At 52.4% G+C, this 24,088-nt stretch overlaps 1 protein-coding gene across 2 annotated transcripts in view; it reads left to right on the forward strand.

Annotated features, from left to right (window-relative positions):
- Positions 1–24,088, forward strand: part of Slc12a5 (solute carrier family 12 member 5) — a 39,521-nt gene that overhangs the window by 13,053 nt on the left and 2,380 nt on the right. For both annotated transcript variants that reach the window (XM_028868480.2, XM_028868481.2), the window contains exons 3-25: positions 301–432; positions 673–819; positions 1,817–1,871; positions 2,350–2,480; positions 5,161–5,402; positions 6,105–6,316; positions 8,176–8,346; positions 8,609–8,707; positions 8,857–8,914; positions 13,178–13,352; positions 13,438–13,556; positions 13,824–13,922; positions 14,961–15,080; positions 15,502–15,606; positions 16,734–16,902; positions 18,979–19,174; positions 20,355–20,524; positions 20,884–21,015; positions 21,657–21,764; positions 22,837–22,959; positions 23,050–23,249; positions 23,585–23,599; positions 23,850–23,983. In XM_028868480.2, coding sequence (XP_028724313.1) covers positions 301–432; positions 673–819; positions 1,817–1,871; positions 2,350–2,480; positions 5,161–5,402; positions 6,105–6,316; positions 8,176–8,346; positions 8,609–8,707; positions 8,857–8,914; positions 13,178–13,352; positions 13,438–13,556; positions 13,824–13,922; positions 14,961–15,080; positions 15,502–15,606; positions 16,734–16,902; positions 18,979–19,174; positions 20,355–20,524; positions 20,884–21,015; positions 21,657–21,764; positions 22,837–22,959; positions 23,050–23,249; positions 23,585–23,599; positions 23,850–23,983 — 3,112 coding nt within the window. The remainder of the gene's footprint in view (positions 1–300; positions 433–672; positions 820–1,816; positions 1,872–2,349; positions 2,481–5,160; positions 5,403–6,104; positions 6,317–8,175; positions 8,347–8,608; positions 8,708–8,856; positions 8,915–13,177; positions 13,353–13,437; positions 13,557–13,823; positions 13,923–14,960; positions 15,081–15,501; positions 15,607–16,733; positions 16,903–18,978; positions 19,175–20,354; positions 20,525–20,883; positions 21,016–21,656; positions 21,765–22,836; positions 22,960–23,049; positions 23,250–23,584; positions 23,600–23,849; positions 23,984–24,088) is intronic.

The following is a 24,088-nucleotide window of genomic DNA, read 5'->3' on the forward strand; positions in this document are numbered from 1 at the left end:
CATCAGTGCTCCCTCCCTCCCTCGGGAAGAGTAGACGCCTCTCCATTCCTCCCTCAGGTCCACCATCTTCCCCAGCCTCCCCCGTCCCTCCCTGGCCTTCCCTGGCTTTCCCTCGTGGTTCCCCGGCCTCCTCTCCTATCTCACCGCTGCCTCCTCCTGCCCCCCCTGCTTCCTCCTCCTCTGTTCCCATTGCATCCCAAACTCAGTGACTTGACCTCTGTCCCCATCTCCTACATCCAGCTCACTCCAGTTGCTGCCCCGAACTTCCGGCTCCCTAACACTGACCCCTTTCCTCCATAGGAGGAGATGGACACCAGTCCCATGGTGTCCTCCCTGCTCAGTGGGCTGGCCAACTACACCAACCTGCCCCAGGGAAGTAGAGAGCATGAAGAGGCAGAGAACAATGAGGGTGGAAAAAAGAAACCGGTGCAGGTGGGGCCTGGGGGGGAGGAGAAGGGGTGGGAGGGAGTGTGGGAGAGGAAAATGGACCTTATGGAGGAGTGAAGGAAGGAGGGCAGTGGCTATGTGGGGGAGGGGAAGGAATGGGAGATGAAGGATGGAGATGGAGGATGCATGAGGGAGGCAAAGGGAAGGGACCTACCTGGAGGAGGCGTGGGCTAGGCTGCTGGTAATGAGTGGGGGTGTAGAGACTGATGCTGGCCTCTCTGGCAGGCCCCACGCATGGGCACCTTCATGGGCGTGTACCTCCCGTGCCTGCAGAACATCTTTGGCGTCATCCTCTTCCTGCGGCTCACTTGGGTGGTGGGCATCGCAGGCATCATGGAGTCCTTCTGTATGGTCTTCATCTGCTGCTCCTGTGTGAGTGACCCCTCCCCTGCTCAGTGAAGACAGCTGGGGTTTGGTTGAGGCCTGGGGGAGGAAGCTTGAGACCTGAGGTTTTTATAGGAATCTCTACTTACGATCTTTGAGAGTAAATTAGGTCTGACCAGCCCTTCCTGAATCTCAAAGGCTTCTCTCTGATGACTGTCAACCGGGCTTCACCTCGATCTATGTGTGTGTGTTTGTGCACTTACACACGTACTGCAGATTCTTTGATGAAAATGATAAATGCAGAGAAGAAAACAAAATTCAGCGCAATTGCACAAGAGTTAACATTTTTGGAAGGTCCCTACTCACACACACACACACACACACACAAAATGAGATTATGTCCCACAGAAAACTTTGCAACTAGATTCTTGCCATCCACATTAAAAAAAAAATCCAGCCGGGCGGTGGTGGCGCACGCCTTTAATCCCAGCACTCGGGAGGCAGAGCCAGGCGGATCTCTGTGAGTTCGAGGCCAGCCTGGGCTACCAAGTGAGCTCCAGGAAAGGCGCAAAGCTACACAGAGAAACCCTGTCTCGAAAAACCAAAAAAAAAAAAAAAAAAAAAAAAAAAAAAAAAAAAAAATCCAATCTCTATTGACCGCTAAACTCATATCTTGTGTCTTCACACACAGCCTTGAGACCACTCTGCACGTGAGGATACCAGAGCTGAAGCCATGCCTCCCATTTTACATATGCAAATACTGAGGCTGGAAAAGTGAATTGTCTCTAGTTATAAGTTACCTCGGGGCCAAACTGGGGTGACCGGAGTCCTCTGGCATGGTAGCTCCTCCTATTTTCGTGGTGAATAAGAGGTTATATTTTGAGAAGGGCTTGGCATGAGTAGAAGTTGGAACAGACCCAGAGAGAAGCTTGAGGAGAGGAGAGCCTGTGGGTTTGGCTGGTGGCTGTGGGGTATATTGGCTTGGCCGCCAGCCAGACCACTGCAGCCCCCAGCGGCCACCATTCTGATGATCTCTTTCCTACAGACGATGCTCACAGCCATTTCCATGAGCGCGATTGCAACCAATGGTGTGGTGCCTGGTATGTGACCTGGGCCTTTGCAGAGGGAGGGAGGGAGGGCCAGGGGCCTGATGATTGACAGGAGAAACAGAGGGCCAGGCTTTGTGGGCCCTCAGGACCCACGACCCAAGACAGTATTGCAGACCAAGAGTTGGGCTGTGATTGTTCATGGGTTAGGTAGGGGCGAGCCTGCTGGGTTTAGGGAAGGAGATGTTGGCGTTGAACAGGGCAATGGTCACCTTCTCCCTACCTAAGCCCGAGACCCTCTTCTCTACCATCCTATTTTCTGAGCCATGACCTCCTTACAGGGGTAATTAGCAACATGGTAGTAATTACTGCTGCAAGCTCCATGCAGAGTGGTTGGCTGCATCTCCTTTCTGGGGCTGCAGCCCGAGGTCTAGAGAAACCTTCTTCTGCCCTCTGTCCCAAAGCCCTGCTCCCCACAGAGCTGCACAGGGCCCTGTGACCCTCTCGCTGATACTAGGTTTTTTTTCTGCAGCTGGTGGCTCCTACTACATGATTTCCAGGTCCCTGGGCCCAGAGTTTGGGGGTGCCGTGGGCCTCTGCTTCTACCTGGGCACTACCTTTGCTGGGGCTATGTACATCCTGGGAACCATCGAGATCCTGCTGGTGAGAGGGGGAGAGGAGGAGGTGTGGGGTCTCAGGCTGTCAGCCATGTCACCAGTATTCCCCAGACACCTGCTATAGGCCAGGCCGCTGCTTAAGGCCAAAGAGAAGTCGGATGTGGTCTGTCTCGAAAGAGTTCCCAGTCTGGCTGGGGAGACAAGATACGATAATTATGTAACACAAACAGCTGTGGTTTATCAGGCACCCACTGAGTTCTCAGCGTACCTCCAAGTGCTTTACAGTCATTATCTCGAATCCTTAGAGGTTTAAGTATTATGATGGCATTTTACAAATGAGAAGTTCCAAAAGGCAGATAGATCACTAGCTCAAGGTCACTCAGCTATGGGTGAGGTGGCAGGTGGGTTGCTAAGAGTTAAAATAACAGCTGGAGTAATGGGAGCCCACCACATTCCAGGGAGCAAGCACAGCACTCTTTAGATGTTAGTTTCAGAGGCCCGATAGATGGTTCTTAGATTGTAAAAGAGATCCATGAGGGACCCATGTAGAGAGATCTGTTAGGAGTAGTGATTGATGGGGAGACACTACGTGTCTGGGCTGTGTTTGAAAGACAGGGCAGCTGCCTTAGGCCTCCTGTTCTTTTTGTTTGGGTGGATGCAGATGGGGGATCCTTGGCTTAAGGAAAGGGGTGCAGCTTAGTTGCCTAGAATGCTCCAAACCCTGGCTTTGCTTCTCAGCACCCTATAAACTCTCTACACCTGAGAGGCAGGAGGATAAGTATGAGATCGCCCTCAGCTACATAGTGAGTTTGAAGTCTGTCAGGGCTGCAAGAGATCCTGTCACAAATGAAAAGAAAAAATGGAGCTAACATTTCCCAGCCCCCCTGACCTCTGCAAGCCCTAAGACTTTCAGACTAGTAGTTTCCCCCCTCCCCATGAATCTCTCATGTTTTAGAAGATGGCCATTTTACAGATGAGGAGTGCAAGGTCAGAGAGTCTCAGTTGAGGGACGTGAGCCTGCCTTCCTCTGGCTTCCAGGGTCTGTGCCTGTCCACTGTCTCCCATGGCCTTAGGGAACCAAAACCAACAGAGCCAGAGCTTCTGGTTTGGGGGCAGAAGAGAAGAAATCAGGGATTGGGGGTTTGAGGAGGCACATGGTGTGAGCACTGTGGGCCTCTGTGACTAAGGACATTTCTAGATGCATTATCAAACGGTTCTGCCTGCTGCCCGACCCTGAACAACAGCAACGCAAGGGAGAAAATGATCCAGTGAGATCACAAGCATTTTAGTGTGTCTCCCGCGTTTCTGTTCTACATGACATTTTGTTCTGTCTTTGTAAAGCACAACTCCACCTATAAATATTTCCTTAAGAACCTGAAAACTCCCTTTATTTATAAATAAAAAGTAACTTAAATATAAGCATCTTAAGTTTAATGTAGACATTTTAGAAAATACGAATGTGCAAGGTGTCACATTTTAATTATTCAATAAAGGCTTCCATTGTCCTTTTTTGTTGTTCTTTTCTTCTCTTTCATTTTTTTTTTTTTTGAGACAGGGTTTCTCTGTGTAGCCCTGGCTGTCCTGGAACTCTCTCTGTAGACCAGGCTGGCCTTGAACTCACAGAGATCCACCTGCCTCTGTCTCCCGAGTGCTGGGGTTAAAGGCGTGCGCCCCCATACCCTGCTTGTTGTTTTTTGTAAAGCAGGGTCTCCTTGTGGTCCAGGCTGGTTTGTTAGTGGTGATCCTCCTGCCTCAGTCTCCCGAGTGCTTGGATTAGACATACCTGGTACCACCAACAGACTGATATCCCTACAAACACATCTACAACTGTATAAACACACATGAGTAAATATTTCCACATATAAATTTATAAAAATGAGGTCATAAGATACATTTTTTTTTTAAAACTTGACCTTATTCACCCAATACACTGCACATAGTTTTTAAACTCTTGAAATGAGTGAGGTCTTGCTATGTAGCTCAGGCTGGTTTCAAATTCTCTTGCCTCAGCTTCCCATAGTTTGGGATTACAAGGCTGTACCTCTGTGCTCACCGTGGGTAGTTTTTGAGTCAGTCCATATAAATTCATGCCTTTCCCACCTTTGCTGCTGGGGATTGAACCCATGGCCTATGTTCATACTGAATGTGCTTTCCATCACTGAAACATATTACAGTCCCATGCCCTTTTTTTTTTTTTTTTTTTTTTTTTTTTTTTTTTTTTTTTTTTTTGGTTTTTTGAGACAGGGTTTCTCTGTGTAGCTTTGTGCCTTTCCTGGAACTCACTTGGTAGCCCAGGCTGGCCTCGAACTCACAGAGATCCGCCTGGCTCTGCCTCCTGAGTGCTGGGATTAAAGGCGTGCGCCACCACCGCCCAGCCCATGCCATCTTTTTAAATAGCTTTGTAGCTTAAGGAGAAATATCAGATTTATTTACCTACCCTCTAGGGATAAACATCTATTTTTTCCAACCTTTATATCATAAATAATAAAAGTAATAGCTATAATTAATAGTTCTAATAAATAATAGCGGTGAAGGACCTTTCCCAGCCCCTTTGAGTGCTATTTTCATTGGCTGCTTCACAGACATTGCAGGAGAGCTCACACCATCTTCAGCCAGTGCATTGTTAATGGGCCCCACTTCCCGTCTGGGAGGTCATTTCCCTGGGGTGAGTCTCAGCTGGCCTTCCTTGGGTCATCTGTCTGACTTCCTCTGCTCCTTTCCTGCAGGCTTATCTCTTCCCAGCCATGGCCATCTTCAAGGCAGAAGATGCCAGTGGGGAGGCGGCAGCCATGTTGAACAATATGCGGGTGTATGGTACCTGTGTGCTTACCTGCATGGCCACCGTTGTCTTTGTGGGTGTCAAGTACGTCAACAAGTTTGCCCTGGTCTTCCTGGGCTGTGTCATCCTCTCCATCCTGGCCATCTATGCAGGGGTCATCAAGTCTGCCTTCGACCCACCCAATTTCCCGTGAGTGCTGTCTTTCTGAGTCCTACAGTAACTGTGGTCCTCACTGGCCCAGCTCAGGTCTGCAGAGTCAGAGTCTCTACCAGGTCCCCTCTTTTCACCTCTCAGAACTGGAGTGTGTGGGTTGGGAGCAACATCTCCTGGCAGGGTAAATGTTTCCTATTTAGGGAAACTTATTCAGAATGGGATAACATTTCTGGAGGTGGGAAGAAGTTCTCTTGAGTGTCTCAACTGCTTGCTGGGGACTTAGGAAAGTAAATTATAAATCGCTTCTGAAGGAACACACTCTGTGTGACGGGGAAGCTTCTGGATGGGTCAGCATCCTGGAATGGACAGTCTTAGTTTTTGACACCTTCTCCAGGATGGGAAAGAACCCAGAAGAGAGAGCCCAGGGTTCAGGTCCCTTTTGATTCTCTTGCTTCTCCGATGGAGTCTGCTCTATCTCAGTGGCAAAAGATAGGGCTCAAAGGGCGCTGTCCACGGTGCTGAACAGAACAGCGCCAGCAGGCTAGTTCTTCACTTTGTCTGCATGCTAGTCTCGCTTGGGAAACTTTATAGAAACTCCAATGGGCATGCTCCAGACAGAACCGGGATCTCTGGATGTGGGACCCCGAAATCTGTGTCTTTAAAACTCCCAGTGGCTCTACTGTGAAGCCAGGGAGAGATCTTGTTCCTCCCACCTCCCTTGCTCGCTTCCCTCCCTAGGATCTGCCTCCTGGGGAACCGCACGCTGTCTCGCCATGGCTTTGATGTCTGTGCCAAGCTGGCTTGGGAAGGAAATGAGACAGTGACCACACAGCTCTGGGGCCTTTTCTGTTCCTCTCGCTTCCTCAATGCCACCTGTGATGAGTACTTCACCCGAAACAATGTCACAGAGATCCAAGGCATTCCTGGTGCCGCCAGTGGCCTCATCAAAGGTAGGGGGACGGGAGGGGCTTGTGTCTATGGAGTGCTTCAGGGATTGTAGGTTAAGTTGTCAGGACTAGGGGTATTCCTTGGGTTTCAGTTCAAACCAGTCAGCTTTAATTGAGCATCTTGTGTAGGCCATGTTCTGTCCTAAGCATTCTGGAGAGGTAGAGGCGAAAGAGTGGAACGTACTTCACTGTTATTAAGAAAGAAAGCCAGTGTTCTCTCCCTACTAAGTACTTAACACTGGGCTAAAGCACTGGGACCACCACATACACGAGTCTCAGTACTTGGCCTTAGGGATTTTAGTGGCAGATAGATGTATTAATAGATTATGATCCACAGAGATGTGTATTCAGTGAACAGAGAAGCACGAGGAGGCACAGCATCCATATGTATCAGTTGTCAAGAACAAGGCTTCCTGCACTTGCCAAGGAGGCTTTGGAGGACAAGCAAGAGATTGTCAGCTGTATAGGAGAATATGGAATTACGAAACATAGAACAGCCTGCTTAGTGTGTGTGGCCATGGGAGTCACAGCCTGTCCTTCTGACCCCAGGTCATTTGCCGTGACTGGGGGTGCAACATACAAAAAAAGGATGAGAAGGGATGAGGCTAGAGAGGGTGGTATAAGCCAGACTGTGGCCAGCCCTGGAAGCTTTGCTGAGGAGTTTGGGGTCACATCCTGAAGGCAGTGGGGGTGAAGAAGAAGTCAGATGCTGGGAGCCCAGGAGAAAGATGACTCTTCTGAGGAACAGTGATGGTTTCAGTAGTAATGAAGTAGGGGTTCTCAGCTGGATCTGCTCTTCTGCCCTGAGGTGCCTGACAGTGTCTGTGCACACACGCACACACTCTCTCACACATGCTTTATTTTATCTTGCATGCTTATATGTGTGTGTACATGCATGCTATGTACATATAGAAGTCATGGGACATCTTGCTGGAGTCTCTTCTCTCCTTTCCTCATGTGGGTCTCTGGGATTGAACCCATACTCCCAGGCTTGGCAGCAGGGTGCCTTTACCCACTGAGCCATCTTGCTGGTCCCTGGAGACATTTTTTGGTCATGAAAACTAGAGGGTTTGGGGCTAGAGAGATGGCTCAGAGGTTAAGAGCACTTGCTGCTCTTCCAGAGGACCCAGGTTTGATTCCTGCACCCACATGGTGGTTCACAACCATCTGTAACTCCAGTTCCAGGAGATCTGATGCCTTCTAGTCTCTGCAGGCACCAGGCGCACGTGAAGTCCACAGACATGCATGCAGACAAAATACCCATGCACATAAAACATGAGAAAAACTAGAGGGATGCTACTAACATTTAATCTGTAGACGACAGGCTTCTGCTAACACCCTATAGTGCAGTTTGAGAGCCCCCCGGAGCAGAGTCATCTACCTCACCTGCTACTGGTGTGAGGTGGGGGAGCCCCTGGAGTGGGAAGAAAAGGCTTGTTTGAGAAATATTCATGAGTGGTGACGGACTAAAGTTGAGATGCCTTGAGGCAGAGGAAGGGAAGAGGAGCAGTTGGGAACAATGCCAAGGTGTTTGAGTTGGTTGATGTTGGTGCCCTTACCAAGATGAGAGATGTGGGCAAGAGTTGGGCCTTGGGGGTTGATGAGGTCAACCGGGGACGTATGGAGTCAGTCTCAGAGAGGATTTTCTGTGTCTGTCCCGCTAGACTGGACTATTGAAGGGTAGAAACTCAGTCCCATTCAGCCTCGAAATCTGTGCCCACACCTTGGCACAAAGAAGGAGCTTGGGAAATGATGGGAATGAGATTTGGTTGGTCTTAACTTTTTGCTCCCCCCAACCCGGTTGGTCTAAGCTCTGGCCCCCAACTTCTGCCCTTCTCCCTGAGTACCTCGTCTTCCTACAGAGAACCTGTGGAGTTCCTACCTGACCAAGGGGGTGATTGTGGAGAGGCGTGGGATGCCCTCCGTGGGCCTGACAGATGGCACCCCTGTTGACATGGACCACCCCTACGTCTTCAGTGACATGACCTCTTACTTCACTCTGCTTGTCGGCATCTACTTCCCCTCAGTCACAGGTGAGCGGGAGCAGGGGAGGGAGGCATCTGTCTGGGAGTGGGTGGACGGGAGGTTCAGGGGCAAGACGAACAGCTCTTAGTTTGATAACTCTGCCACTAAACAGTAGCTAATCGTTAGGCCCTATGGGAGAGGAAGGAATCAGGCTCAAAAAAGGTAGCTCAGGAGCCAATATGGCAAGGCTAGGTACCAGGCTCCGAACTCCAATATGTGTCCTTTCCTCGATAGCCCTGGCTTCTATCTGAACTGCTCTTCTGCCTACAGGGATCATGGCTGGCTCAAACCGGTCTGGAGACCTGCGGGATGCCCAGAAGTCCATCCCTACTGGGACCATCCTGGCCATCGCCACCACCTCTGCTGTCTGTATCCTGCACAGCTGGGTTATGCCCTCCCTGGGTGTATGTGTGGGGGCACTGTGGGAGGCACGGAGGTTGCTACCTTCTCTGGTGGCTCAGGATGGGTGGTGGTGGAGCATCACCATGCTAGGGATTCTCCTTCATTCTCTGCCACAGACATCAGCTCGGTTGTTCTGTTCGGGGCCTGCATTGAGGGGGTCGTCCTGCGGGACAAGTAAGTGAAGGAATGGGGGTGGGTCTTGTCCTGGGGGAGGGGCAGGCTCAGGAAGAAACTGACCTGGCAGAGTGGTGGGGACCTGAGCAAGGGGCCAGTGGGTGGGAGACCATTATAGCTGCGGATCTACTCACTTTCCTTTTTATTGGATATTTTATCCCCCCCCCACCCCGAGACAGGGTTTCTCTGTGTAGTTTTGGTGCCTTTCCTGGAACTCACTTGGTAGCCCAGACTGGCCTCCAACTCACAGAGATCCACCTGGCTCTGCCTCCCGAGTGCTGGGATTAAAGGCGTGCGCCACCACCGCCCAGCTGAGTATTTTATCTTTCTTGTCACTGAAGCCTAAGAAGCTCAAAAGATATCTCCTTTGGTTTGGGATAATGATATATCTATTTAAGATCTATTCATTCATTCATTCATTCACTCATTCATTCATTCATTTATTCACCTAACACTCCTGTGTATTGTTCATTGCCTTGAAGGTTCTGAAGGAAGCAAAGAGTAACACAGGTTTTATTTATTTATTTATTTATTTATTTATTTACAGAAATACAGAGAGCACACAGGGGGTTCAGTGTGACCTGGTCAAGTGAACACATTAATGAATACATTAATGAACACATTACTACTAGTTTTAGGGTAGTTTGGCTCCCATTTATCTCCTTTAATTATAGACTGCCCACGAGATTGCCAGGGTCCGGCAGTTCCTTCTCCTCAGCTCTTCATGTAGCATTTGAAAGGCTTCTGCAGACTTCCCTCTGAAGAAAAACTAGAAAGTTTTTTTTTTAATGATTTGTTTATTTTTATTTTATGTACATGGTGTTTTGCTTATACATATGTCTGTGTGAGGGTGTTCGATCCCTTAGTACTGGAGTTACAGACAGTTGTGAGCTGCCCTGTGGGTGCTGGGAATTGATCCTGGGTCTTCTGGAGGAGCAGTCAGTGCCCTTAACCACTGAGCCATCTCTCCAGCCCCTAGAAGGGTTTTTTTAATACATTGTAATTTGTCTTGTACTAACCACAGATCAAAGTATTTGACTAAAACTCAGCTTAGTAGACTTTTTATCATTATTATTATTAATGTGCATTGGTCTTTTGCCTGCACGAGAGTGTCAGGTCCCCTGGAACTGGAGTTACAGACAGTTGTGAGCTGCCATGTGCGTACTAGGAATTGAACCTGGGTCCTCTGGAAGAACAACCAGTGTGGACTTTTCCTGGTCATTGTTCCCTAAACAATACAATGTGACAGCCAGGTGCACAGCACTTCTGGTGTGTTGGGTTGTCAGTCACCAGGTATGATTCTGAGTCTCCAGGAAAGTATGTGTCTGCTGGTGGGTACTGTGCCGCCTGCAGAAGATCTGAGCACCACAGAATGGGGCATCTTGGGAGCAGGGGCCCTCCCCACCACAGATTCTGAGTGATGTCCGCCTCAGTCTTTCTTCCCACTTTCTTTAAAAATTTATTTGTTGCCAGCTGTGGTGGCACACCTTTAATCCTAGCATTTGGGAGGCAGAGGCAGGCGGATCTCTGTGAGTTCAAGGTCAACCTAGACTACATAGTGAATTCCAGGCTAGCCAGGGTTGTGTAAAGAGACCATATCTTAATGTCTTAAAAAGCAAGAAAAAAAATATTTATTATTATCAGTGTGTGTGTGGGGGGGATGGGGTATGCATATGTGTGTGGTGTGTGTGTGTGTCCCATGGCACATGTGTGGAGGTCAGATAATGACCTTCAAGGTTGGTTCTCTCTCTCCACCACAGAGTCTCGGGATCAAACTCAGGTCTGAAAATCTTGCATCTATGACTGTTACTTTAGGGTGGTTTGAGCTCCATGCATCTTGTTTAATCGTAGAGCTCTCACGAGACTGCCGAGGGTCCTTTTCTGAAGGACAGGCGCCTTTAGCCACCAGGTCACCTCACTGGCCCCTTTTTAAAACTTTCTTTTTCTGTCCACTTTCAGTATTGAATAGAGATTAGGCAACTAATCTCTATAAGGAAGGAGAAGGGCACCATGGGTGGTACGTGTAGCTAGAGTTTTCCTGCCTTGCCCACAGTCAGGACAAATCTTTGTCACCCGCCAGTCCCACAGCCGCTCAGACCCAACCAAGTAAACACAGAGACTTATATTGCTTACAAACTGTATGGCCGTGGCAGGCTTCTTGCTAACTGCTCTTATAGTTTAAATTAATCCATTTCCATAAATCTATACCTTGCCACATGGCTTGTGGCTTACCGGTGTCTTCACATGCTGCTGGTCATGGCGGTGGCTGCAGTGCCTCTCTGCCTCAGCCTTCTGCTTCCCAGAATTCTCCTCTCTCCTTGTCCCACCTACTTCCTGCCTGGCCACTGGCCATTCAGTGTTTTATTTATTGACCAATCAGAGCAACAGATTTGATATACAGACCATCCCACAGCAGGTACGGGCATTTACAAGGGGAAGGAGAGAAATGTGATTGTGTCCTGTATTTCATGTGCATGTGCTTGTGCACACTTACAGCTGTATTGTACAGTGCCTTGGTCCCTCACTTCTGGAGAGTGTGTGTACACACAAGGGGTGGGGAAGAGACTCACATTAGCACTTGGGTCTCTTTGTGTCAATGTGATGAGGTTGTGAGGATGGGCAGGAGTCAGGATGGGGGCCTGGGCTGGAGTCAGGATGGGGGCCTGGGCTGGAGTCAGGATGGGGGCCTGGGCTGGAGTCAGGATGGGGGCCTGGTTTTTCTACAAGGAAATTAAAGCTTGATTTTGTTTTAAGATACGGAGTCAACTGAAAGGTCTTTAGGTGGGGAGTGTGACCAGGTCAAATGAACATTTGCATCTATGATGTTACTTTAGAGTAGTTTGACCTCCATGCATCTCACTATCATAGACCTCTCAGGAGACTGTCAAGGCTCCAGCAGTCCCTCCATCCAGAGCTCTCTGCCTGGTGTTTGAAGTATCTCGGCAATGCCCCTGAGCACATCTCCAGGGACAGGATCCCCCAGCTGTGAAGCAACATCTCCCATCTTCCCCCCTTCTCCATCTCTTGCCTCTCTTCCCCTTCCTTTCCTTCCATTTTTCCCCCTTTAAAGATATTTGTTTGTATTTTATGTGTATGAGTGTTTACCTCATGTATGTCTGTGTACCATACATGCTTGGTGTCCGTGGAGGCCAGGAGTGAGTGCTGGATCCTCTGGGACTGGAGTCACAGGCAGTTGTGAGCTGCCTTGTGGGTGCTGGGAACTGAACCCAGGTCCTCTGGAAGAGTGACCAGTGCTCTTAGCAGCTGATCCATCTATTCCACCTCATCCGCCTTTTGGGGTAGGGTCTTGCTACACTGCTCGGGCTGCTCTGGAATTCCTGGACTCAAGGAGTTCTCCTGCCTCAGCCTCACAAGTGGCTGGGACTGTGGGCACATGCCACCACACTCCTACTTCAGGACAGTTGCACTGATACAAAATTATTTTGATTTTTTCCCCTCGAGACAGGGTTTCTCTGTGTAGCCCTGGCTATACTGGAACTCACTCTGTAGCCCAGGCTGGCCTCGAACTCACAGAGATCCGCCTGCCTTTGCCTCCTGAGTGCTGGGATGAAAGGTGTGCACCACCATGCCTGGCCTGTTTTTTTTTTTTTCTATTTTTTAAACATTAGCTTATTGTATGAGTGTGTGTGTGTGTGTGTGTGCGCGCGTGTGCGTGCGCGCGTGCGCACGCGTCCACGCATGAGCATATCTGTACCATTAGTGCACATATGATGTCAGAAGACAACTTGTGGGAGTCAGTTCTCTCCTCCTACCGTGTGGGTCATGGGATGTGACAAGCCCCCTTCCCTGGGAAGCCATCTTGCAGGCCTTTTCCCTTCCGTTCTTACACTCTCAGCACACAATGCAGCCAGAGCCCCCATTTTTTTACACGGAGACGCTGCAGCCCCATGGAGCCGATTGATTCTCTTCGGATCACCACGTTAACAATGGACTGTTTATTAAAATCATATTCATACCCCGTTCTGGGCAGTTTCCACATTCCGTCTCCCACTCCCTCACCATTTGTGTGAGGTGGGCTGGTGGAGGTTCTCGGCTTACAGCGGAGGAGGGGCAGGGATGTGCTCAAGGTCACACAGACAGGAAGGACCAAGGACATCTGGTTGTGTATCTCCTTTGTCCACTGCGAAGCCTAACCCCGCAGTCAGCATCCCGCTGGGTATGCCGTCGGTCTGGGGCAGGCTGCTCCGCAACCCAGGTGGCGTTGCTCACCCAGTGTCCCTGTCCCCTCCTGTGTCTTTCCAGGTTCGGGGAAGCTGTGAATGGCAACCTGGTGGTGGGCACCCTGGCCTGGCCATCCCCGTGGGTCATTGTCATCGGCTCTTTCTTCTCTACCTGTGGGGCTGGACTCCAGAGCCTCACAGGGGCCCCGCGCCTGCTCCAGGCCATCTCCCGGGATGGCATAGTGCCCTTCTTGCAGGTCAGTATGGCAGAGCTGCCCCACACAATAGACCAGTCATCTGGGCCCCTGACCAGCAGACACTGAACCAGGGCTCTGTTCTTAGGTCTTTGGCCATGGCAAAGCCAACGGAGAGCCAACCTGGGCGCTGCTGTTGACTGCCTGCATCTGTGAGATCGGCATCCTCATCGCCTCCCTGGACGAGGTCGCCCCCATCCTTTCCATGTGCGTGCTAGGCCTGGGGCCCACCCATTGGCCCCACGAGCCTCTCTTCCTGGGTCCCTCTACCACCACCTTAACAACCCCAGGACGTTCCCCAGCGGCCGCAGAAGCCCCTCCTCTGTTGTATAGATTCCACCCTCACACACTTGAGGGCCTGCCGTGAGGTCTGGCTTTTCGTCACGCCTCGGCCCTCGCCTCGCCTCCTTACCTCTCGGTTTCTCTTTCTGCGCCTCTCCCTGCCTCCGCCTCACCGGGAGTCTTGCATTCTAGGTTCTTCCTGATGTGTTACATGTTTGTGAACTTGGCTTGTGCGGTGCAGACACTGCTGAGGACGCCCAACTGGAGGCCACGCTTCCGATATTACCACTGGTGGGTGCCCATTTCCCCATCCCTCCCCACAGAGCCGAGTCTTCCCTCTCCTTAGCCCCGCTCCAGACCTGAGGTCCTCAAACAGGGTGTCTCCTCCTCTCCAGCTTTTGTATCCAGACAGCTCGAGTGACCGTCTTTCTTTGTCCACAATACCCAACCTCTTTCAGGATAGCAGGAAGGTCAGAGTCAGCAGGACTCAAATCCACAGCCTGACTCTTTCCTGCCTGTGAGAGCTTGGGCTGATGCTGGGGCCTCTTTGAACCTCAGCTGCCTCAGCTGGGAAGTGGGCACAGTAGCCACACCCCCTCCTGGGTTTCTGGTCAGCATGTTGGCAGGCGGTACAGGGAGGATTCTCTTCTTGAAGGAGCTCAGATCTCCTTACCATGTTCCTCTGTGGCTTTTCTTCTGTGATGGGAAGGACCATGCTCACTCCACAAAGAGAAAGTTGAGTTCACAGCAGGTGACTGGCCCATGGCCACCCATGAGACTATGAGATAATAGACTTTCTTTTTAAAGACAGGGTTTCTCTGTGTCGCCCTGGTTGTCTTGGAACTAGCTCTATAGACCAGGCCTCAATCAAACTCACAAAGATCCATCTGCCTCTGCCTCCTGAGTGCTGGGATTAAAGGTGTGCAGCCCCCCACCCCCCAGGCAGGATAATGGACTTTCATAGAAGCCACCTGACTTGGGTCTTAGGGCTCGTGGCTGCTGGCCTCTTTCTGGAAAGTCTGCTTCCAGTGTGTCCATGGACCACTGTCTCAGAAACCATAGGAGCCCATCTACTTGGAACTGTCTGGCAGGGTCCCAGACATTTGTTCTCCAAATCTAGATGGGGTAGTGACTCTGGAGTCGGGTGGGGCAGTGGCCTGTCCATAGCCCCTGTCTGCATGGTGCTCAGGGCAACAATGGTGTGGCCTTAGGTCCAGATGGCCATGTCTTGCTCAGGCCTTGCCTGCCACCCTGCTTTTGCTACTCAAGCCCAGGCATCACCATCAGCCCTGCAAAGGGTTCAGGGCCTGGGTTCTCTTCGTTTTCCAGGACCCTCTCCTTCCTGGGTATGAGCCTCTGCCTGGCTCTCATGTTCATTTGCTCCTGGTACTACGCGCTGGTAGCCATGCTCATCGCCGGGCTCATCTATAAGTACATCGAGTACCGGGGGTGAGTGAGCGCCACGAGGAGGTTAGGAAGGCCGAGGGAAGGGTGAGGGGCACAAAAGGGTGAGGGCTGATTGGGTGATGGTCCAGGGCTGGAGTGGTGAGGGCTGATTGGGTGATGGTCCAGGGCTGGAGTGGTGAGGGCTGACTGGGTGATGGTCCAGGGCTGGAGTGGTGAGGGCTGACTGGGTGATGGTCCAGGGCTGGAGTACAGGGAAGGGGTGCCATGGGGTAGGTTTGGAGACGAGGCTGATGATGCCTTGAGAAACAGGCAAGAGAAGATCTAGATTTAGGAGTGATTTCCAAGGGACCGGTTACAGCCTGTGAGAGCGCCATGGGAGATACGGCTGTGCCTTGGGACAACCGATCTGCGGGATGCTCCCCCGCCGCTCCTGGACTCATGTGATCCCCTTCCTGGTCCCCAGGGCAGAGAAGGAGTGGGGCGATGGGATCCGAGGCCTCTCTCTCAGTGCTGCTCGCTACGCTCTCTTGCGCCTGGAGGAAGGGCCTCCGCACACCAAGAACTGGAGGTGAGTGGCGAGAGCACCTGAGGAGAGGTCAGGGTGAAGGGGCAAGGGAGCAGGGGCCCCGTTCATCCCTCTGGCCATGTTCGGCTGAGTGGAACCTCTCTCCAACCCCGCCTGCCCTCTTCTACAGTGATGATCTGAGTCCCAGACATTTGTTCTCCAGATCTATTCACCATGTGTTTGTCTATTTGATCATTCCGTTACTTGTGAAAAAAAAAATCCCAAACTCATGTTGTATGGCCAACTCCCTTCCTGGCTCTGGGGGAGCTGCCAGCTCACAGATCTGTGGAGGTGTACAGAGAGAGGGAGGCAGAAAGACTTCTGCAGAGTCTGCTCCCTTGCTTTGAGGGTGATAGGGTCTCACACGAGTCCCCAGACTAGTGAAATGGTTTCTACTGAAGATGAGGGGCCCTAGGGCTTCTAGAATCGCCTTCCCCTTCAGCCCTTAGCTCAGGTACTTCCTAAGTGGCTATTGTACACACCCAGCTTGACATCTGTCCCCTTGGTTCCACCGAGGGGCGGGTTGGAAGTCTGAATTATGGACATATTACTAGCCTGGGGCTCCCAGATACGGGGCTTGGTGCTGTCTGTAAATTCTCACGTGGCCAGCATAGGGTCCAGCCCAGAACAGATACTTGGTGAATCCTATGAAAGTGACAGAGAGTTGGAGGAACGTGATGCTGAATGTATAAAGAAGTGTTGGGGAAATGGCAGGAGGGATGGATGGATAAGCTTATACACATATGGGAGTCTATCTGGGTGAATAGATGGATGTGTGAATGGATAGCGGGTGGGTGGATGTGTGGGTGAGCCAGTGAATAATGCCTGGTAGGTAAATTCATCTGGATATTGCTGGATGACTGAAGGATGAAATGGATGAGTGGGTGGCTGAATGGATAGATGAATGGGGTAGATGGAGAGATGGGTGGGTGGGTGGATGGATGGAGAGGTGTGGGAGATGGCTAGAGGCTTACCGCTCAAGGGAATGGTTGCTGTGGCCCAGCAGGTTGTGGCTGATGGGGCCCAGGTGTGGGGGCCTAGAGGACAAATGGGTTATGTCAGTTATATGGTGGAAGGGTGGGGTGGCTGGGAGGTGGGAGGTGGGTCACGTGAACCTGCACCTTCTTCAGGCCCCAGCTACTGGTGCTGGTGCGTGTGGACCAGGACCAGAACGTGGTACACCCCCAGCTGCTCTCCTTGACCTCCCAGCTCAAGGCAGGGAAGGGCCTGACCATTGTGGGCTCTGTCCTGGAGGGCACCTTTCTGGACAACCACCCTCAGGCTCAGCGGGCAGAGGAGGTGAGCAGAGGCCGGGTAGGGTGGGAAGCCAGGGTCTGAGGGGTCTGAAGCCAGTCTTTGCTGGGCTCGCCTTCAGTCCACCTTCGGGATTGCAAGGCGCTTGGGAGTCTGTCTTCTCCTTAGAAGAGGAGCCTAGGGTCAGAGGGCGAGCGAGTGCCTGAGAATTCCACTCACAGGAGATGGTGGGGGAGATGGCTCCGGGGATGAAGCCCTTGCTGTAAAAAGCACGAGGACCCATGTAAAAACTGGGCGCTGGGATGCACATCTGTAACTCTAGCACTAGGGGCCAGGGATTGAGACAAGAGGATCCCGGGAGCTCATTGGCCAGCAAGGCTAGCCAATCAGTGAGCTCCATGCTTAATGAGTGACCCCAGAAAGTAAGGTGGAGAGTGGTAAGGGGGGACAGCCGATGTTAACCCCTGACCTCCATCCCTGTGTGTGCACATACACAGTTCAGCCTACAGAACCAAAGGCTGATAGAGCTGGAAGGGCCCATTTTATGGATAGGGAAACTGAGGCTTAGGGATCAGGTTACCTCTCCTCAAAAACTGCTCTTCCTTCTGGAGGGGTAAATCTTTTCAAATCTTTCAGGTGTTTTAAAATTCAAGCAAAGCAAAACAAAAACCCAAACCAACCAAACAAAAAATTAAACAAAACAAAAACAAATTCAAAGCTCTTCTAGGATGAAGCCAAGGCCCAGAGAGGGCTGGCAGCTTTCTGAAGTCACAAGGCTGGCTGAAGTCTAGCCAGGATTTGCACATGCCCCTAGCTCTGGGTCACCTGCTTTTGTCACATCCACAAAGGAGCATATGCAGCCACTGTGAACGGGGCAGCTGAGTGGGCATGGACGGCAAGACAAGTGTCTAGAACCCAGTGGGTTAGGAGGAAGTGGGCTCTACTTCAGACTCAGGCCTATCTTCCCTCAGGGCTGTAGCTGGGAGAGAGAAAAGGGGGCCTAGGGAGGCAAGGTGAGACTGGGAGGGGCCCCTCTAATGGCTTGTGACAGTTTCTGTTTCTGCCTCACTGGGCCGTTCACACCAATCCATCAAGACTCAGGGCTGGAGGCCCCAACTGGTCAGGACGACTCAATGTGGACTGGCCGAGGGCATGCTGGGAACCAGGCACAAGGCTAGGCGTAGGGCAGAGCAAGAGACCAAGTGCTAGCCACAGGCCACGGGCCACCCGCGGAGGCTGGCACTGTTGAGTGCTTTGCTGGGTTAATAAGGACAGTGCAACAGGACACATTAGGGCTATGATACAGGGCAGTGTCCTGAGCCCTTTCATGAATCAAGTTGTGTAATTCTCCTGATTCCTAAGTGGAACTGCACCCCCATGGGACGATAAGAGTAGAGGTTAGGTGACTTGCTCAAGGCCACAGCCGGGAGGTGGCAGAGATGGGAATTAGCCTCTATTTGTTAGACATCAGGTCAGTGGTTGAGGGCAGAGCGGTTAAAATGAGCCTCCGGCTGTTGAACTGTCACTCACGTTAGCAGCTTGTCCTTAAGCGAGTCTTAATTCCTCTTAGCCTCGATTTCTTCATTGATAAAATGGGAGTAATGAGAACCCTTCCCCCAGCGCAGACTAAATGTGCACAGAAAATGCCTATCGTTTTTGTTAAAAATAAATCATTACATTGTGTGGCCATGCAGGGCAGCCTGGCTTACCTGAGGTCTAGGTGGAGGGTGGTCTCTGGGGAGGGAGGCATCTGAGTCGAGGGGGGGCAGGCTTTAATGGATGACGGGTCAGGAGCCCGTGGGATGGAGGTGGAGAGTGTGCAGAGCAAAGGACGTGTTAGAGCAACAGCAGCGTGTGAGGAGGTGGGGTGGGTCCTCGTGATGAGCAGGTGGGGTGGGTCCTCGTGATGAGCAGGAACAGGGACCGAAGGTGATGGGGGGCCGGTGTGGGTCCTAGAGTGAGTCAGATAAGATCATAGCTGAGGTTCCGGAAGACAGATGCAGAAAGGGCCAGAGACAGGGAGGGAGGGGTGAAGAGGCGGGAGGGAGGCTGGGAACCCCAGCCCAGGGTGTCCGAGGCTGGCCCTTACCAACACCCGCTCCCCCACCCCCCACCCCCCAGTCTATCAGGCGCCTGATGGAGGCTGAGAAGGTGAAAGGTTTCTGCCAGGTCGTCATCTCCTCTAACCTGCGTGATGGCGTGTCCCACCTGATCCAGTCTGGGGGCCTCGGCGGGCTGCAGCACAACACCGTGCTCGTGGGCTGGCCTCGGAACTGGCGGCAAAAAGAGGATCACCAGACATGGAGGAACTTCATCGGTACTGATGCGGCGGGCTCAGAGAGGAAGGGCCTGGCCCGGGGATGCACTGCATCTGAGCGCGGGCGTGGGTTCAACACGCGCATTGACGCCACGTGTTGGCTTCTATGTCAGGCTCTGGGATGAAGACAGGGCAGGACAGGGCAGGGTGAGGGCTGCAGTTTCAGGGTCACTGTGGTCAAGGGTCTGTGTCTCGGCTCTGGTCTTTCCCACATGTGTCTGACCGACATTTATAGAATGCGTTTTGTGTGCCAGGCAAGTCGAGACTTTCTCTAATGCTCTCCTGTCCCTGAGCACTGGGCACTGTCATCTGCATGTTGGTGTGAGACTGAGACATAGAGACAGTGAGGATTTTGCCTGGGTCACACAGCTGGGAAGTCAGTCATGTTTGAAACAGCCAGAGGCCACCCATGTTGTTGTTGTTGTTTTGTTTTTGGAGACAGGGTTCCTCTGTATAACCCCAGCTGTTCTGGAACTCCTTTTGTACACCAGGCCTCACAGAGATCCACCTGGCTCTGCCTCCCAAGTGCTGAGGTTAAAGGCGTGCGCCACCACTGCCCAGCTACCCGATGGCTTCTTAATCAATCAAGGCATAAGCTGGGGAGAAGTCTCAGTGTGTAAAGTGCTGATCATGAAAGCGTGAGCCCAGGGTTTGATCCTGGAATCCAAAAGTCTCCGGTGTTGAGGAGGCAGAGACAGGAGACCCCCTGGGATTCAGCTGGCGGCCAGTCTAGCCTACTCTGTGAGCTCTAGCCCAGTCAGGTCAGGCAGAAGAGTCCCGTCTCCAGCAGGCAAGCAGACAGACAGCTGCAAAAACAAATGAAAAACTCCAACAAGGCAGACGGCTCTTGAGGGACAGGGAAGGAGGCCTGAGGCTGATGTCTGCCTTCCAGACACATCTACACATGTGGCCCACATGAACCTCATATACACACACAACAGGTTGGGAAACTGAGACCAGGAGAGACTGAAGTACTTTCTTACAGTCAAATAACCAGTAGATGACGAGGCCCAGTAGATGCTGGTGTCCTGATTACCAGAGTCCAAGCCAAGGTCAGATGGAGTGTGGTGGGTGCTGGGTACCAGGAGATCTTGTGGCTTTATCTGGGTACCAGGAAGATTGGTCACTGTTGCCCTCTGGTCCTTTTTTTTTTTTTTTTTTTTTTTTTGGCCTTTCCAAGAACTGGTCCGGGAAACCACAGCTGGCCACCTGGCCCTGCTGGTCACCAAGAATGTTTCCATGTTTCCTGGGAACCCTGAGCGCTTCTCCGAGGGCAGCATCGATGTGTGGTGGATCGTGCATGATGGGGGCATGCTCATGCTACTGCCCTTCCTGCTGCGTCATCACAAGGTTCGTGTGCACGCGTGTCTGTGGTGTGGAGAGGGTGCGTGTGCATGCGGGCACGTCCGTGGGGAAGCTCGGGCTTTGGCCTGCCTCCACGCTTGCCCTTCCTGGGGGCTCTGATCATCTCCCTTATCAGGGGTGTGAGGAATGATGTCTCACCCTGGCAAGCACATTGCTCCAAAGGAGAAGGGTGTTTATACAGGGAAGTGGTGCCTTAGCGGAGGCGCTCAGATCCGAGCAGGGAGTCTGCAGATAGGGACTTGGTGGGAAGAGCCCGTGGGAAGGGTGAGGGGGTGGGCGCTTGGGCCACGGGTCTTCTCACAGCTTCTGGCTGGACCTTTCTGGATTGCCTTTGATCTTTGCAGGTCTGGAGGAAATGTAAGATGCGGATCTTCACTGTGGCCCAGATGGACGACAACAGCATCCAGATGAAGAAAGACCTGACCACATTCCTGTACCACTTACGCATTACAGCAGAGGTGGAGGTGGTGGAGATGGTGAGTCCCCAGAAGCCCCTGAAGTTCTGGAGGTCCCACCAGCGGCTCTTTGCTATTGGCCCCAGCACCAATCAGGGCTCCTCTGATACCCATCAGCAGATGATGCGGGTTGCCTTCCCCTGTGACCACCCCTTAGCCTCTTCCATCTCATCCAAGATCTCACCCAGCTAGCCTTCTCTCACAGAGTAGCTGAAGAGCGCTCACTCTATGGCAGACTGCTGTGTCTACTTGGCAAGTAGACACTCTCAGGGCCTCCAATGGAGATCTCTCTCCACCTCCCCAGTGCATCCATGTGTCCTGTTGTGTTTGAAAACCTACCCATGTAGTCATTCACCGATCACTAATTCATCTCTGTTCTTTTCACAAACTTCTTCCCCGTCTTCCTTCACTCAGGTAATTAATTAATTAATCAGCTCATTCATCACTTCACCATTTACATCCTTGGTTCTGTGTTGGGTGCACAGGGAACCAGCTGCCTGCTCTCCCAGGCCTTGGCCCTATGCGCACAGTCCCCAGCCTCCCACAGCCTTGGTGCTAGGACATGTGATAGGAAGGTGCAGGCTGGTGGGAGGGGGGGGGGCTCCTGCCTCCCACCTTGGCCTTCCTGAGTTCGGAGCTCCGGCTTCCCTCCCTGTCCACAGCACGAGAGTGACATCTCAGCGTACACCTATGAGAAGACACTGGTAATGGAACAGCGCTCTCAGATCCTCAAACAGATGCACCTAACCAAGAATGAGCGGGAGCGGGAGGTAAGGGCCCCTGGCGGGGCTCTCGGAGCCACGACTGCTTCAGACCACGAGGTTGCACAGGCGTGAGAGGCTCTGTCATCCCTGGCCATCAGCTCCTCTGACTTCACCGTAGTAACCCTTATCTGCCATCACCTCCCGACACCCTGCTCCCCTGCAGTGGGACTACATGTGACTGCGCATCCTCCCGGCCCCCTCACAGGGACTTTGGCATGGAGACAGACTTTCTTCTCTGTAGGAGACTTCTAGGCCCGAGGGAGAATAGTGGATGCTAAATCTGTATGGATGACGAGTTCTCAGGGGGTGTGGGCTGCCAGTGTGGGAGACAAGGGTTCATGTAACAGACTCTCAGGGTGGGTAACTGATGTATATTTAAAGACAGGGATGTTGGGTAGGAGGCAGGGGCAAGCCTCCTAGGGTATGAGTGAAGGGCTTTCAGGAGTAATGGTGCTGAGCGCCCCGTGGGGTAAGATCTTTCAGGTTTCAGTCACTGGTCTTCTGGAGCATGGATAAAAGACCCGCCCCAGGGAGTGGAGTCCCTGGGGGAAGTGAGGGATGATACCCAGGCCTGTGGACACAGGAGCTCCTAGAAGTGGGTGTTGGGTTGTTCGGGGAATGAGTGGCAGATCATGTAGGCCAGGGTGAAGAACCATGATTATGGGTCTCCCAGGTGAGGAGAATCTGTTTTTCAGAATGTGGCTGATAGGCGCTCAGGGAAGTGAGTGATGGGTCCTTGAAGGGTGGGGGTGCCACCCAGGCTGATAGTGGAAGTGATAAGAAATGGCATCTTCTGGGCAGCCAGAGTGATGTGGGACCATCGTGCGAGGTTCACACCTTGCTGTGCCAGGTGTTAGCCTGCTGGTTGCTGATGGCAGGAAGGTCTGTGCTCTGGAGAGCAGAGGCCAGGTCAGCCATGCAATAGGTGTTTGGTCCTGAGGCACCGTACTATTTTCACAGTGTGTGCCACTCGGGAATGTGTGTAACCTGGATGAGCACCAGCTGCAGTAATGGCTCTTGGCAGGGCGTGGGCGGTGACCCCCAGCAGAGCCTGGCATCAACCTATGTCACTCCCTAGATCCAGAGCATCACAGATGAGTCTCGGGGCTCCATTCGGAGGAAGAATCCAGCCAACACTCGGCTCCGCCTCAATGTTCCCGAAGAGACAGCTGGCGACGGTGAGGAGAAGCCAGAAGAGGAGGTGAGTGGCTGGGGTGGCTTGGCTCTGGCAAGTGGGAGCAGAACCTCTGGCCACCAAGAGTCACCAGCTCAACAATCACCCCTCCTTCAGGTGCAGCTGATCCATGACCAGAGTGCTCCCAGCTGCCCCAGCAGCTCACCATCTCCAGGGGAGGAGCCCGAGGGGGAGGGGGAGACAGACCCAGAGAAGGTGCATCTTACCTGGACCAAGGACAAGTCAGTGGCAGAGAAGAATAAAGGCCCCAGTCCCGTCTCCACCGAGGGCATCAAGGACTTCTTCAGCATGAAGCCGTACGGGCCTAGGGGCTGGAACTTGGGGTGGGGTGGGCCTAAAGGTCTTGTTTACTATGGCAGAACAAAGGAGCAGGAGGGTCTTCTTCTGGCAGCCTGATGACCCAGGGCAGGACTTGCCTGGGTTTCCCCAGTTCGAGACTTACAGGACGGGGCTAGGTTGTTAAGCACCAGGACCAGCTCCCAAGGGCCGGGTGGAAAAGGAGAAGGTGGTGGGAGCTGTGAGAGCAGGCCACGCTCAGCCAGGGCGGACGATGGTTGACTCCGTGGCAGCCGCCCTTTCCTGATCCCTCTTTTTTTCTTTCTCTCTTTGCTTCTCTTTGTGTTTCCTGAAGTGAGTGGGAAAGCCTGTAAGTGCGCCACCGTTTTTCCATCTTCTCTCCTAGGTCTCTAGTGCCCCTACTCCACGGAACCCTCAAGGGGTGTCCCTGGCCTCTGGGGCCTCTAAATGGCCCAGCTTGGAGAGACCTGGGGTTGGGGGAGGTCCCAGGCTGGCAAGCACCAGGCTGGGCAGTCTGACTCAGGCTGGGAGGGTGACCAGACTGAGCTCTCCCTGGCCTGGGCTAACTAACGCCTTTGCCTCTCTCCTTTCTTCTGCAGGAACCAGTCCAACGTGCGGCGCATGCACACGGCTGTGCGGCTGAACGAGGTCATCGTGAATAAATCCCGGGATGCCAAGCTGGTTTTGCTCAACATGCCCGGGCCTCCCCGCAACCGCAATGGTGATGAAAACTGTATCCTGGACTTAAGTGATGGGGGAAGAGGGAGGTTGTTGGCCAAGTACACGTGTCCTCTAGCCTGGAATGAAAACAGCAGAGCAGGGTCAGCACTGGACAGGC

This window comes from Peromyscus leucopus, chromosome 4 (genome assembly GCF_004664715.2).
Source record: "Peromyscus leucopus breed LL Stock chromosome 4, UCI_PerLeu_2.1, whole genome shotgun sequence".
NCBI classification, from domain to species: Eukaryota; Metazoa; Chordata; class Mammalia; order Rodentia; family Cricetidae; genus Peromyscus; species Peromyscus leucopus.